The following is a 15,332-nucleotide window of genomic DNA, read 5'->3' on the forward strand; positions in this document are numbered from 1 at the left end:
CATTTTGCTCTACTAGCAAATACAGTACCAAACCTTTTTCATTTTACAATTGACTAGTGTACATGACTTATGTGGGTAAAGGGATTTTCATCATGAATAGAGATGAGCGAGTATACTCGCCAAGGCACATTACTCTAGCGAGTAGTGCCTTAGCCGAGTATCTCCCCGCTCGTCTCTAAAGATTTGGGGTTGGCGCCGGTGACAGGTGAGTTGCGGCGGGGAGCAGGGGGGGGGGGGGAGAGAGATCTCCCCTCCGTTTCTCCCCGCTCTCCCCCGCCCCCCCCCCCCCCCCCCGTGAATCTTTAGAGACGAGCGGGGAGATACTCGGCTAAGGCACTACTCGCTCAAGTAATGTGCCTTAGCGAGTATACTCACTCATCTTTAATCATGAATAATGTAGCAGAAAACCATTATTTACAGAAACAATACACCAAAAATGTCATATTATAGAAAACAGGAAACAAAATGGAAATTAAGTGCTTTAAAGAGGATTATATTGAAAGAGCTTGAGATATTTTATTTTTACTAGTAAGGTCTTTTATACTGAATGTCTTAACCTCTTGATTACCACCCATACGGCCTTTGATGACAACCATTAAAGGGGTTTTCCAGTGAAATACTATTGATGACCTTTCCTCAGGATAGGTCAACATTAGTTGATTGTCTGGGGTCCGCCGTTTGGGATCCCAACTGATCAGCTGAGCAGGCGCATGCTGTCACCACCGCAATAGCACAGAGGTCAGAGCAGAAGCTGTGTTTAGAAAAAAAGATTTTCATCCCATCTTAGACGGCTTCTAGCTCCTGGTTCCATGCAGCAGGTGCGTCTCCAAGTGCTTTTGCAGCCTTGCAGTCACTTTGGCTTTCTTTCACAAGTAAATTCCATAGAAGGGGAGGCACTGGTGTGAGAAACTTGCTGCTTTATTGTTTAAAAATTGTGAATATGCACAATTTTTAAACAATAAAGCAGCAAGTTTCTCACACCAGTGCCCACCCTTCTATGGAATTTACTTGTCAGGGCAGAAGCCTTTGTACCGACATCCGGGAAGTGGCCGGCGCTTGTAACTGCAGGCACGGCTCTAATTGAAATCAATGGTCTTGAAAACTTCTGCTCCACATACACAGAGATCGGAGCGGAAGCCTCCATGCCGACCTCCATATAGTAGCTGGTGCTTGTAACTGCAGGCACAGCTCCTATTGATTTCATTGAGAACTGTGCCTGCAGTTACATGCGCCAGCCACTACATGGCGATTGGTGCGGAGGCTTTTGCTCCGACCTCTGTGTATTTGCAGCACTAACAGCATGCGCCTGCTCCGCTGATCAGTCAGGGTCCCGAGTGGTGGACCCCAGCCGATCAACCATTAATGACCTATCCTGAGGATAGGTCATCAATAGTATTTCACTGGAAAACCCCTTTAAGGGACTTTATTTTGATGTGCCATCTTTTGACGAGGCTTTCAGAGCTCTGACAAAACTGCTGATTGTGGGGGGTAAATTATGCGATTAACAGCTTTTCCCCCACAAAATCAGAAGGAGCCCCTGCATACATACAATTACAGCCATATTATATTAAAGTAAAAACAAACCAATAGGATGAGGTTTTTTTCCATACGGTCTCATAGCTTAAGAGTCTGTCTCTAACTTGTTTAAAGAGGAGTTTTTAAATAATTTGCTTCTGTTTAAAACTTCTTGGCTTCTCCAATGTATTGCTGGTTATAGAGTAGACTGTGCATTTTAATCTAGTATACCTTGTATGATTCTAAAGTCTTGTTCTTAATCTAGCTTTGTTTCTTAAACCAAACTACTAATTGTTGCTTACCACCTAGACTACGGAACATCAAGTAATGTGTGTTACAATAATCTTGCGTTAGCTTCACACAGTTTAAATCTCAGTAGTAAATCATATACTCCAGACTGTAACATTCAAAATTAATACTCAGTTCATTCTGTCATATGAATAAAAAACCACAATTTAATGACAAAACACCATATTAAAACAACTATAATTGGAGGACCCAGTCGGTCGGCTAATGGGATGCTGCACATGTGCGATCAACAAAGTCTGCTACACAATCAGAGCGTAGATTCCCAGCAGTGACATGATTTGGAGAAGCTGGAGTGTGGGAAATACCAATGCTCAGTCTTTGGTACAGCCGTCTTAAAAGGTGGTAAGTGCTGGAGTCCAGCGACTGAACACTGAGAAAGACTGGATGATTTTTCAAATGATGGGAGTTTCTCTGGAAGTGACTTTCTGTTAATGAAGGAACTCCAAAAGACATACAAACCTGTTGTGGGCGATTCTCTCATAAAATATCTCACTTCGAGATATTTTATAAAGAATAGCGATTCCAGCATATTGTTAACAATATTAGAGTATGCTATATTATGTGTTTTTTCATGAGGGGCTTGCAGTATCCAATTATGGTTGTTTTAATTGTATTTTATGATTTTTCATTAAATTGTGGTTTTCATTCATATGATAGAATAAACTCAGTATGAATTTCAAATGATATCGTCTAAAATACATGATTTCCTATTCAGCTCTGCTTCTTGCCAGTCTAGTTTTGCTCCTGTGGTTATTTCTAGTCTAGCCCTTGCACCTAAGCCTTGTAGGTTTGTTTGCTTTTTTGTGTTTGTGTCCATCTGGTTTTGCATCTTCAGTTCTGCTCCGTTTTGTTTTCTTCTCTTAAGGTCTTAAGTGTCCACTTATTGTTTGTCAAGATTAGTGTTTCCGATAGGGTTTCCATTAGTGATGTTTTAGGGATACTCAGAGAGAGTGGCACCCGGTGCTGATCATCATCAGGGATAGATTAGGCAAAAGACTTAAAGAACATTCAAACTTGCACTGGTGGGGGGTTGGTAGCTTTTGACATTCATTTTTGGTAACTGTTTTTATTTGCAAACATGATTTTTAAAAATATTTACAAATAATTCTGAATGTGATTGTGAGAATATGCCTTTATGGCCGCCTGCAGACGGGCGGGGCGGATCCGGCGGCGAGAATTCTCGCTGCGGGACCCGACCTGAGCGCCTGCAGGGACCAGCGCGTACTCACCCGCACCCGCCGGCTCCTTGATGTGCCGGCTTGCTGGGCAGCCGGCGCATGCGCAGACCGGAGCCGGCGGCGGGTGAGTGACATTTCGGTGCGGTGCGAGCCCCGCACAGAAAAAGAGCATGCTGCGATATGTTTGCCGTGCGATATTTCGTGTGGCCAAATCGCGGCTGTCTGTTTGTTAACGCAATCCTATGCAGGCTTCCAGCGGCGGAAATTCTGCGGGAAATCCGGCCGCGGAATTTCCACTCGTGTGCAGGCGGCCTAAGTCTTGACACTGCAAACTTAAGTTGTATATGAGAGGACATTCTCAGCAGATCCTAAAGCAGACACTATAGTGGAAATTCAATGTCTGCAGTCTGAATATTAAAGTTTATTCAAAATCTGATCTATGAACCTTTTACCAAATGCCTCTCAAGATTTCATTTTCTAGCAAATATCTTCCACATTCTGAACTTAAAAATGTTTTTTCCATGCAAGGTATCTCTTAAGATGATGCTTTACTATAAAACATTTTTGACATTTTGAAGACGAGTATTGTTCTCCTCTGTGTGAGTTGTCAGATGTCTCTCAAGATGTGACTTCCTGGCAAAACATCTCCCACATTCCGAACATAAAAAAGGCCTATCTCCTGTATGAGTTATTTGATGTCTCTCACAATGGCGTTTAACTACAAAACATTTTCCGCATTCTGAACATGAAAATGGCTTCTCTCCTGTGTGAATCCGCCGATGTTCAACAAGAATTGATTTTTTGGTAAAACATTTCCCACATTCTGTACATGCAAATGGCCTTTCTCCTGTGTGAGTTCTTTGATGTCGCTCAAGATGTGATTTTTTGTAGAAACCTCTACCACATTCTGAACATAAAAATGACCTATCTCCAGTGTGAGTTAGTTGATGTTCAACAACAGCCGATTTCTTGGTAAAACATTTCCCACATTCTGAACATGAATATGGCTTCTCCCCTGTGTGAACTCTTTGATGTTCAACAAGAATTGACTTCTTGGTAAAACATTTCCCACATTCTGAACATGAAAATGGCCTCACGTTTCTGTGCATTCTCATGTGCATGGAAAGATTAAATATATTTTTATAATGTTTCCCACATTCAGAGCATGTAAATATTTTCTCTTTTCTTCTACGGCTTGAAGCTTGTTTGATAGTCTGTGTCTGATCAGAGGAAGATTCCTTGTGATTATTGGTGTCAGATGACAGATCTCTGCCGGCAAGGAAGGAGGATATATTTTGGGTAATGGTGGGTTCCACAAAAGTATCAAAAGTATGCTGAGAGATATCAAGATCTACATCATATTCTGGAAATAAGGAATAGCCCACTGAGAGTTTGGTGCAGTCACCTGCTGGAAGTAAAAAAAGATTTTACTATGTATTTATTCCAAAGCAGAATGGCGTAGATATAATATACTATGTTGTGTGAGTTATATAACATCCCAAGCAGTAATACTTCCCGTACAAAGACAAATACAAAAAAGACGACATATTACTAATAGAAAAAAAAAGCACTTTCGTTTTTCTATTAGAAGGCTGGGTTCACACAGGACTGCAATCCCGCTGAAATCTCGGGGAATGACCGCACGGAAATACCGTAAGATTTCCGTGGGAGAAATGCAAGGCCACGGGTTTTGGAGCGGCTTCACTCCCTGTATTCCGCTGTGGCCATCTCTCCCCATAGAGAGGAGACGCTGCCGCGGAAACTGTGAAGGAATTGACATGCCGCATCTTTGAATTCTACGCATGTCAATTTCAGCGCAGCTTGGCCGCAACGGATCAACCGCAGCGTGTGGAATGAAATTTTTGCAAATCTCATCCACTTTGCTGGCTAATCCTGGGATAAAAAGTCTGCATAGAAATTCTGCGGCAATTACACCCCATGGGACCCCAGCCTAAGGATGCACGTTGTGGAAATGCTGTAGCTTTCTTGCAGAATTTCTGCAGCAAAACTGCAGGATAGGGTGGCTTTACACGAGCGTGTTTTTGTGCGTGCATACGCACGCACAAAAACACGCGTCTATTACAACCACTGCCTTACCTATGGTATGTTCACATGTCCATCTTTTACAGGCGTGTGCCTGTAAAGATAGGACATGCGTGCACCATAGGGAATGCACGCATTGCCTTCAATGGAGCGCGGATGCTGCTGGCGGCTCCCTCGAAGGCAATGGTCTGCCAGCACGCCTAATTGTCTTTCAGGGAGGAGCTTTAAATATAAGCTTTTCCCTGAAAATCAACCATTTTAGTGTAGGAAAAAAAAAAAAAAATATATATATATATATATATATATACACACACACGTACACACTTAACTGTCCACCGCTGCCGTGTTCCCCGTGGGGATGAAGAACACATCTGCCACATGCAGCAGATGTTTTCTTCATCCCCGCGGGGAATAAAGAATTCCCTGCTGCACCTGTCACAGATGTGACAGATGCAGCGAAGGAATTCTTCATCCCCACAGGGAATGAAAACTTTCCTACTGCAACTGTCACAGATGACAGCTATGGTAGAGGATCTAGCTGCCGATATCCCGTAATTGTTTTTCAGGGAAGGGCTTTAACTATAGGCCCTTCCCTAAAAAAAGAGCCAAAGTAATGTTAAAAAAACAAACAAAAAGACATACTCACTTTTTTTCAGTTGCTGGGGCTTACCCGTGTCCTCTCTGCTCTGTCCCCAGCTTTGCAATGAAGTTCTTTGAGCAGGTGGTGCTCAGCCAATCACAGGCAGCTCTCGCTAAATGAATGACAGGAGAGAGATGCCTGTGATTGGCTTAGCGCCTCAGGCAATCAGAAGCAGCTCTTTCAGCAGGCGGGTATTTTAATTCCCCACCTGCTCAAAGAACTTCATTGCAGAACTGGGGACAGCGCAGAGAGGATGCGGTTGAGCCAGTCAGCTGTAGAAAGGTTAGTATGTGTTTTATTGTACTTTTTAGACTAGTTTGCCTTGTTTTTCAGAGAAGGGCTTATATCTAAAGCCCTCCCCTGAAAAACAATTACGGGGTGTGGCAGCTGGATCCTCCACCACAGCTGCATGTGGCACATGTGTTCTTCATCCCCGCGGCGGACAGGTAAGTGTATATGTATACACACACACACACATTTTTTTTTAACACTAAAATGGTTGTTTTTCAGGGAAGAGCTTATATTTAAAGCTCTTTCCTGAAAAACAATTAAGGGGTGCTGGCAGACCATTGCGTTCAAAGGAGCTGCCAGCAGCAGCCGCTGCTCCATTGAAGGCAATGCGCGCACCTGCCTACACGCGTGTTTTTGCACGTACAGGGGTGTGCACCTATGTACGCACAAACACATGATCGTGTGAAGCCATCCTTAGAGTGAAATTACAGTTACAGCAGAAAATCCGCTGCTGTTTTTTCACTCTACTTGTAAATAAAATAAATAAATCTTGTTATTTGTATAGCGCCAACTTATTCCACAGCGCTTTCAAGTCATTCATTACACCATAAATTTACTGTGCTTGGCCCTTAATGGGTTAAAGCAACACATGTTCAGCTATACTGTCTTTTCAAACGAGAAGAATGAAGTTTGTGTCTCAGGTAGTCTATCTTGTATGCATTATGATTATGATTAGGCAGTCGGTTTATTCTCTGTGTGATCTTTCTTTAGAGTCAAGCTATCTCCATCTATGTATTGTCTATCTGTTTTAGAAAGTGCAGTGTCTGAGTGAGTGGCATCTCATGATGCTTTGACCTCTACAAGAAGTCCTTGCATGCCAAACTAGTCACTAAAATCTTTAGCAGAGCCGTTGTATAAAAGCCCCTAGACTAATGACAATACTTCTATACAGCTACATTGTAATTTTGTGATGTTCACTGACCACTGTACCAAGAGGGTACTGCTATCAGAGAGCAGTAATCCTTAAGGGGGTATTCCAGTTACACAAAGTTATTAAAGGTTTGCAATCACTGAGAGCTGGCTGCTCTGCATGGGTCGGCCGCTGCCTAGATGCATAACCCTTTACCTCTATAGTCGTGGCTAAAAATTTAGAGACACACAAATTTTGATTTTCACAAAGTTTGCTGCTTCAGTTTCTATAGCAGTGATTTGCATTAACTCTAGATTATTATGAAGAGTGATCAGTTAAATTGCAAAATCATTCCTTGCCATGAAAATTACCTTAAAGGGGTTGTCCCGCGCCGAAACGGTTTTTTTTTTTTTTTTTACCCCCCCCCCCCGTTCGGCGCGAGACAACCCCGATGCAGGGGTTAAAAAAACAAACCGGAGAGTGCTTACCTGAATCCCGGCGGTCCGGCGTCTTCATACTCACCTGCTGAAGATGGCCGCCGGGGTCTGCTCCCTCCGTGGACCGCAGCTCTTCTGTGCGGTCCATTGCCGATTCCAGCCTCCTGATTGGCTGGAATCGGCACGTGACGGGGCGGAGCTACACGGAGCCGGCATTCTGCACGAGCGGCCCCATTGAAGACAGCAGAAGACCCGGACTGCGCAAGCGCGGCTAATTTGGCCATCGGAGGCCGAAAATTAGTCGGCACCATGGAGACGAGGACGCCAGCAACGGAGCAGGTAAGTATAAAACTTTTGATAACTTCTGTATGGCTCATAATTAATGCACAATGTACATTACAAAGTGCATTAATATGGCCATACAGAAGTGTATAGACCCACTTGCTGCTGCGGGACAACCCCTTTAATCAAAAAAAAATTTCCACTGAATTTCAGCCCTGCCACAAAATGACCTGCTCACATAATTTCAGTTGTCTTCTCATTAGCTCAGCAGAAAATGTTAACTAGGACAAGGCAACTAGTATCACTCTGTCATGTATGAGTTATAAAAGCTAACTTGTTGCTTTAAAAGGGGGATGGTGCTTGAAATTATACTCGTCTTCTGTTAACCATGATTACCTCCAAGGAAACGCATGCAGTCATCATTGATTTGCATCAAAAGGGACTTTACAGGCCAGGACATTGCTGCTATAAGATTACCCCTATTGGATCCACTTATCCAGAACTTCAAAGAAAGAGGTTCAATTGCTGTGAAGACAGCTTCAGAGCAACCCAAGAAAGCCCAGTAAGTCCCTGGATGGTCTCCTAAAGCGGATTTAGATGCAGGATTGTTTGAACACCAGAGTAGAGCTTACTCAAGAATGGCAGCAGGCAGTGCATCTGCACGCACAGTGAGGTGAATGCTTTCGGAGGCTGACCCAGTCTCAGGAAGTGCAGCAAAGAATGCACTTCTCTTCAAGAAAAACAAAAGAGGCAGACTGCCATTCTGCAGGAAGCACAGGGATTGGACTGCCGAGGACTAAGGTAAACTAATTTTCTCTGATAAAGCCCCCTTCAGACTGTCTGAGACTTCTGGAAGAATGATTGTCATTACCACCAACATGAGTCCTCTATTATGCCAACAGTAAAGCATCCTGAGACCATTCATGTGTGGTGTTGCTTTTTATCCAAAAGAGTGGACTCACTCATAATTTGCCACGAACACTGCCATGAATAAAGAATGGGATAAAATGGTAGAGTTGGAAAGGACCTCTAGGGCCTTCTGGTCCAACCCCCTGCTCAATGCATAATCACTAAATCATCCCAGACATATATTTGTCCAGCCTCTGAAGACTTCCATTGAAGGAGAACTAACCACCTCCCGTGGCAAACTGTTCCACTCATTGATCCCCCTCACTGTCTAATATCTAATCTGTATCTCCTCCCTTTCAGTTGCATCCCATTGCTTCTAGTCTTTCCTTGCGCAGATGAGAAGAGGGCTGATCCATCTGCACTGTGACAGCCCTTCAGATATTTGTAGCATGCTATTAAGTCTCCTCTCAGCCTTTTTTTTACAAGCTAAACACTCGCAAATCCTTTAACCGTTCCTCATAGGACATGATTTGCAGACCACTCACCATCTTGGTAACTCATCTCTGAGTTTGCTCTAGTCTGTCAAAGTCTTTTGTACATTAGGGTGCCCAGAACTGGACACAGTATTCCAGATGAGGTGTGACTAAGGAACAGTGGGGGGGGGGGGGGGGGGGGGGGATAATTACCTCACGTGATATAGACTCTATGCTTCTCTTAATACATCCCAGAATTGTGTGTTGCCCTTTTTGCTGATGCATCACACTGTTGACTCATGTTCATAGAATAATAGAGTTGGAAGAGACCTCCAGGGTCATCTGCTCCAACCCCCTGCTCAGTGCAGGATTCAGTAAATCACCCCAGACAGATATTTATCCAGCCTTTGTTTGAACACTTCCATTGAAGGAGAACTCATTACCTCCCGAGGCAACCTGTTCTACTCACTGTCAGAAAGTTTTTTTCTAATATCTAATCTGTGTCTCCTACCTTTCAGTTTCATCCCATTGCTTCTAGTCTTTCCTTATGTAAATTAGAATAGGGCTGATCCCTCTGCACTGTGAAAGCCCTTTAAATATTTGTAGACAGCTTTTAAGTCTCTTCTCAACCTTCTTTTTTGCAAGCTAAACATTACCAGATCCTTTAACCATTCCTCATAGGACATTATTTGCAGACTGCTCAGCAGCTTGGTAACTCTTCTCTGAACTTGCTCCAGTTTGTCTATGTCTATTTTAAAGTGTGGTGCCCAGAACTGGACACAGTATTCCAGATGAGGTCTGACAAAGGAAGAGTAGAGGGAAATAATTACCTCATGTGATCTACACTTTATGCTTCCCTTAATACATTCCAGAATTGTGTTTGCTTTTCTGGCTGCTGCATCACACTGTTGACTCATGTTCAATCTATGATCTATTAGTATACTCAAGTCTTTTTCACATGTGCTGCTGCTTAGCTCAATTCCTCCCATTCTGTATGTGCTTTTTTCATTTTCTTGCCCACAGGTAGGACTTTGCATTTCTCCTTTTTAAATACCATTCTGTTTGTCGCCGCCCACTATTCAAAAAGATCTAGAAAAGCTTGAACACTCCCTCTCTCTTCCCTAGTGTTAGCTATTCCTTCATGCGTTGTGTCGTCAACAAAATTGATCAGTTTCCCGTCAATTCCCTCCTCCAGATCATGTATAAAAATGTTGAACAACAATGCGCCTATAACAGACTCTTGTGGCACCCTACTTGCGACAGTCTTCCACATGGATGGGTTGCCAATTATGACCACTCTTTGAGTACGATCACTCAGCCAGTTGTAAATCCACCTAACAGTTGTCTTGTCACTCCCATATTTGGTCATTTTTTCAATAAGTATGGTATGAGATACTTTGTCAAATGCTTCACTAAAGTCAAGATATACTATATCCACCGAATTTCCCTGATCAACCCAGTTGGTGATTCTGTCATAAAAGGAAATTAGATTAGTCTGGCATGACTTGTTTGTTACAAACCCATGCTGGCTCTGGTTAATTACTCCATTTTTATCCAAGTACTTGCATACATGCTGTTTAATAATATATTCAAAGATCTTTCCCGGTATAGAAGTCAGTCTCACAGGCCTGTAGTTTCCTGGGTTCACCTTCTTCCTTTTTTTTTGAAGATTAGGGCATTTGCCCTTCTCCAACTTTTTGGGACTTCTCCTGTTATCCAGGAATCTTCAAAGATCACGGTGAGTAGTTCAGCAGTTACATCTGCTGCTTTCTTCAGCACCCTAGGATATAATTCATCTGGACCTGGAGGCTTGAATTCATGTAAGTTAATCATGTAGTCTTTCTGCTTACAGATAGCCTTATTTTATTATTTCAATAGCACAGGGAAGATTGACTGATATGACATTTACTTTCTGAGAGAAAACAGATACAAAATAGGAATTTAAAAGTCTGTCCTTCTCAACATCATTTTTTATCCAATTCACCATTTTCATCTTGTAAACATCCTATAGCATCTTTGACTTTTGACATACCCCCAAAATCCTTTTCTATTGCTTTTGGCCTCTGTTGCAAGCCTCAATTCATTATTGGCTTTAGCTTTTCTGACACTTGCCCTACAGTTTCTGTAGACAGCATTATATTCCCTCTTTCCATCTTATAAAAACATATTTTTTTCCTTTTTAACCCTTTCCAATCCAATTCGTATCCTCGTTTTTCTAGGTGGCTTACTCTTTTTCTGCCGTTATACAATGGAGCTATACGCTGGCTAAAGCCAGTACTGCATGAGGTGACACGTTGGATAGGCTCCGACAGCAGAGAGGCTGGCAATATACAGTAAGAGAACCCCGACGGGCGTCTTCCAACATCGGAGCTGTACAGCCTTAAATCATAATGTCTTCAGACGTCAGACAGTGGACTGGAAAGGGTTAACATGTGTACTGCGTTCATCCATCCTGGTTACTTTAAATGTCTCACATTCTTCCTTCTTTTAGGGATTGTTAACGATGTATTTTAAGAATCTTATTTTGCAATATTTCCCAATCTTCTTGGACATTTCTGTCCTTAAGAACATCCAGCCATTGGATTCTTCCTACCCTCTTTCTGAGTTCATTAAAATCTAAAATCCAACCTTGAAGTTTGAGTCTTATCAGGTCTTTTTTCCCTCGTTATCCAAAATGATAGAATAATCACTGCCTCCTAAGGTCCTAGCCACCCGTACTTTCTTAACCATTTCTTTTTTGTTGAATCCTAAAAATCCTCCAAATAGCAACTTCGCCAACCGATTTGGAATAAATTGGTGATGAATAATGCTTTTTCCTGCATTATGGAGCTCCATGTCACAAGGCTAAGTCTTGAAAAAATGGGTCAACACTACATATTGAGTCTTTGCCTAAACTTGATGTATTTGTGAATAAAAGTGTAAAAAAGTCTGAAATAATAATAATCTTTATTTGTATAGTGCCAACTTATTCCGCAGCGCTTGAAATAAACATCTGATCGAAAAACAAAAATAAAGCAGCAAACTGTGAAAAACTTTGTGTCAGTCGCAAAACTTTGGCCACAACTTGTACTGCCGCTGAGAAACTCAGCACTTCTACATCTGACATAATCAAAACTGCACATGCTCGTCCTGTTAGCAATAGAACTACTTGGATTTGGTAGTCTGCTACCTGCATGTTGAGAGGATGCAGCTATCTGCCCTCCTTAGTCAGTAAGTATATGGCCATGTTCTGTGATTGTTTTTATGTTTTTATATTTCCCCTTCTGTGACTTGTTTTTCTTCTTCAGCTTGACTTAGTTTTGTTTTCTTCTCTCTGGGTCTTCCTCTCATTGTTTGTCAGGATTTGCATTTCAGATAGGGCTTCCATTAGGCCTCATGTCCACAGGCAGGTCAGATTCTGCATATGGGAGTCCAGAGTGGAATCCGACCCGGCCTGCGGCCGTGCTTCGCTGTCCAGGTCTTCTTTTTTCTTTACTGTGGATGTATGCGAAAGCGCAGTAGAGTGTTTTTTCTTTTTCAAACTTCTGCTTTCCCGCGGAATCCACTGCCCATGTGCAATGTGAATAGCAGATGGGCCGTGGATCAGACTGCTTCCATTGACTTCGATGGAAGCAGTCCGTGTGGAAACTGCAGCAAAATGAAGCATGCTGCGATTTTTTATTCGCGAGCAGAAACCGCAGTTGGTTTCAGCTTGTGAACACGAAGGATCATTTTATGATAGCATGCTATGGAGGCTTATTGCTGTGGAATCCAGAGTGGATTGCCCGCTCCGGATTCCGCAGCAAAAATCTGCCTGTGGACATTGGGCCTTAGTTATATTTTTAGGGATATTAAGGGACAGTGGTGTCCGGTTTCAAGGTCAGCATCAGGGCTAGATTAGGGAAAGACTTAAAGTACATCCAAACTTACACTGGGGCTAAAGTATAATTTTTTTTTGTCCTGCTCCATCCTCAAAGCCAAATAATAAAAAATACTGCAGCCGCCGGATCTGAACAGAATTGGGTGGACCCGATTTTCTGTAATAGTGTCCGCTTGGCTTCTGGCATGCCAGCTAAAATAGCAATGTTTGCTGCTCAATTTCATCCAAGATTTTCTGTTAGATCTGTGCCGAAGGCTCCAAACAGAGTCTCTGACGCAGATGTTAATGTAGCCGTAGGCAATGCTAGAGTTGGGGGTCAGTTATTGATGGTTTCTTAATATCTGATAACCAGTACCATCATCTGTCCGCACCACTATATGGCTATCATCATTCATTTGTGTCATCATCTGATTACCATCACATCTCTGTTCTTGTCATCTATTAGCAAATTCCTATTTTCACATTTCTGTTACCTAATAGTATTAATGCATTCTTCATATTATTGCTAACTTGACTATCTGGTTGTTAAAGAGTTTGGCCCTAGTGTAAGTTCTGGGAGTATCGGAGTACTAAGAGACACTAGCGCCTGTGAAAGGCAACTGCTATGGTTGAAGTTCTGCAGTCTTGTGTCCAGCTGAAGTAATAACACTACGTGACATATTTTAATTTTCTGCCCCTCATAGACTTTGCACTAAATTTAACATATTCCGCAAGGTGTGATCATTCTTACCAACTTTTCTAAAATATTCTGGAGGCTCCCCCCCCAAAAAAGGGAGATCTTTTGAACTCTTGGAATAGCCAACACAATTTCTGGCCAATTCTATATATTTACCTTTTCATATTCCTTTACTTCCTTCTGACCCCAAAAGCTGCCACAGGTAACATCATGACGCAGAGTATTGCTCTCAACTTCCTGGCCTATTTTACTATCATAAGTAGCAGATACCAGGGTATCTGCAAGATGTCTAAAACCTTCTGGATGAGGAAAGCCAAGGAGAAGGTGGTGCAGGAAAGGGGTTGGGGGAGTAGCTGAATGTCTGATATGAGGTTTGTAAAAGGGTAGCTTAGGCTCTATCCCCAGATCTATAACAGGAGGTCTGAGTCTGTAGACTAGAAAGGTCTCACTTGGGGTCTGGATCCTGGAGAAGTCTGACCTGCAGTTTGTAGAAAAGGGGGTCTGGTTTGCTGTCTGGATACAGGTATAAAGCTAAATGGGACAATGGAATTGACCAGTTTCTTCCACATGGATAGAGAGGGGTGTTTGCGATCCATCCATTTTAAGGTGATTGCCTTTCTATCCGAAAACAGTGATTCCAAATGTTATTGTAGTGGTGCAGTATCAGAATGACCTGCAGAGGGTGCTAGTCAGGCAGTCTGATACATGGAAAGGGAAATATAGGATTAACACCTGATGGGTGTAGCAGAAATTGGTTGCATATAAGCCAGTTCCTGCCAGAAGCAAGGGGGAGAAGTTACAGCTTGGCAGTGCAGGACAGGCTGCAAGCTGAGGTCCAGTGTGTACCAGTTGAGTCTGTCACCCGCTCTAACAGAGGAAGAGACGCCCTCCAGATGCCCAAGGAGGGGTTAGTGACAGAACCCTGTGGGTTGTGAACAGCAAGCTTTGTGGACTGTATATAATTTCCTTGTATGCTGTAAATAAAGGCTGGCAGGAGCAAGATTAAAAGAAAAACTTCTGTTGCTGGAGCATATTTCGTGTGAGGTGGCCATTTCAGTATCCCAAAGTGGGCGATCCTGTGGCAAGCAGATCCCAACTTGCCACAGTATATTTGAATATGATTTTGCAAAGTCTCTTCATCTAAAAGGGTATATGCATGTTTAAAATCTGGTGGAGGAAACCTCCCTCCAGAAATCCTGAATTATCAGACAGGCCCATATCATATGCCAGGAATCTGCACTTAAACATGTGCATCTACGGCAGTTAGCAGATCAGACCCTACCCATTTTTTGTAATCTTGTGGGAGTGAGGTAGCATTGGTGGGCGTCTAGCTGGAGGTTTTTCCCCTAAACCCGTCCCTCTCTGCTCTTATGAGCAGTACATCATCCACAGATTGCAGCAAATCTCGCGCATGTGCCGGTAAATGATCAATCACTTTTGTCGGCAGATTTGGTGTGCTCATTTGCGCAAGCGCTGGTTAGGGAGCTCACAAGCATGGGAAAGATTTGCTGTGATTCATGGATGATGTACTGCTCATAGTAGCAGAGAGGGGTGGGATTAGGGGGAAAAAAACTCAAAAAAAGTTCAGCCCACCACTGGAGCAGTCTTTGTAATTTGCATGCGGTGTAGAAATGTTATAAATGCTAGTTATTCAGGTATGTTTTTAGATCCATAACAAAATAAGTTTTGGAAACAACTGTAGATATGAATTCTATCACTAGGCTTGGTTTAATATGGTGGAAGTGAGGACAGGTTTCCTTTGAAAGGTTCCCCTTTAAAAGGACATTTGAGTAATTGAACCAGCAGTTTGCTCAGATGCAGGTCCTCACAATAGGCTCTGTGGCTGCTATGGGACATCTATCTAGAGTATTTCCGTTTCTTGGATGCTTTTTAGGAAGCACAAACATGGTGACTGAATGGTTGGCAACTC

The 15,332-nt window shown here is 42.7% G+C and overlaps 1 protein-coding gene across 3 annotated transcripts in view; it reads right to left on the minus strand.

Annotated features, from left to right (window-relative positions):
- Positions 1 to 1,388: 1,388 nt before the first annotated feature.
- The window catches only part of LOC136588090 (zinc finger protein 684-like), an 82,241-nt gene continuing 68,297 nt past the window's right edge, over positions 1,389 to 15,332 (minus strand). For 2 of the 3 annotated variants that reach the window (XM_066587038.1, XM_066587035.1), the window contains exon 8: positions 1,389 to 4,410. In XM_066587038.1, coding sequence (XP_066443135.1) covers positions 3,554 to 4,410 — 857 coding nt within the window. In that variant the 3' untranslated portion in view covers positions 1,389 to 3,553. The remainder of the gene's footprint in view (positions 4,411 to 15,332) is intronic. The other variant, XM_066587036.1, reaches the window with a different exon arrangement.

This window comes from Eleutherodactylus coqui, chromosome 13 (genome assembly GCF_035609145.1).
Source record: "Eleutherodactylus coqui strain aEleCoq1 chromosome 13, aEleCoq1.hap1, whole genome shotgun sequence".
NCBI lineage: Eukaryota > Metazoa > Chordata > Amphibia > Anura > Eleutherodactylidae > Eleutherodactylus > Eleutherodactylus coqui.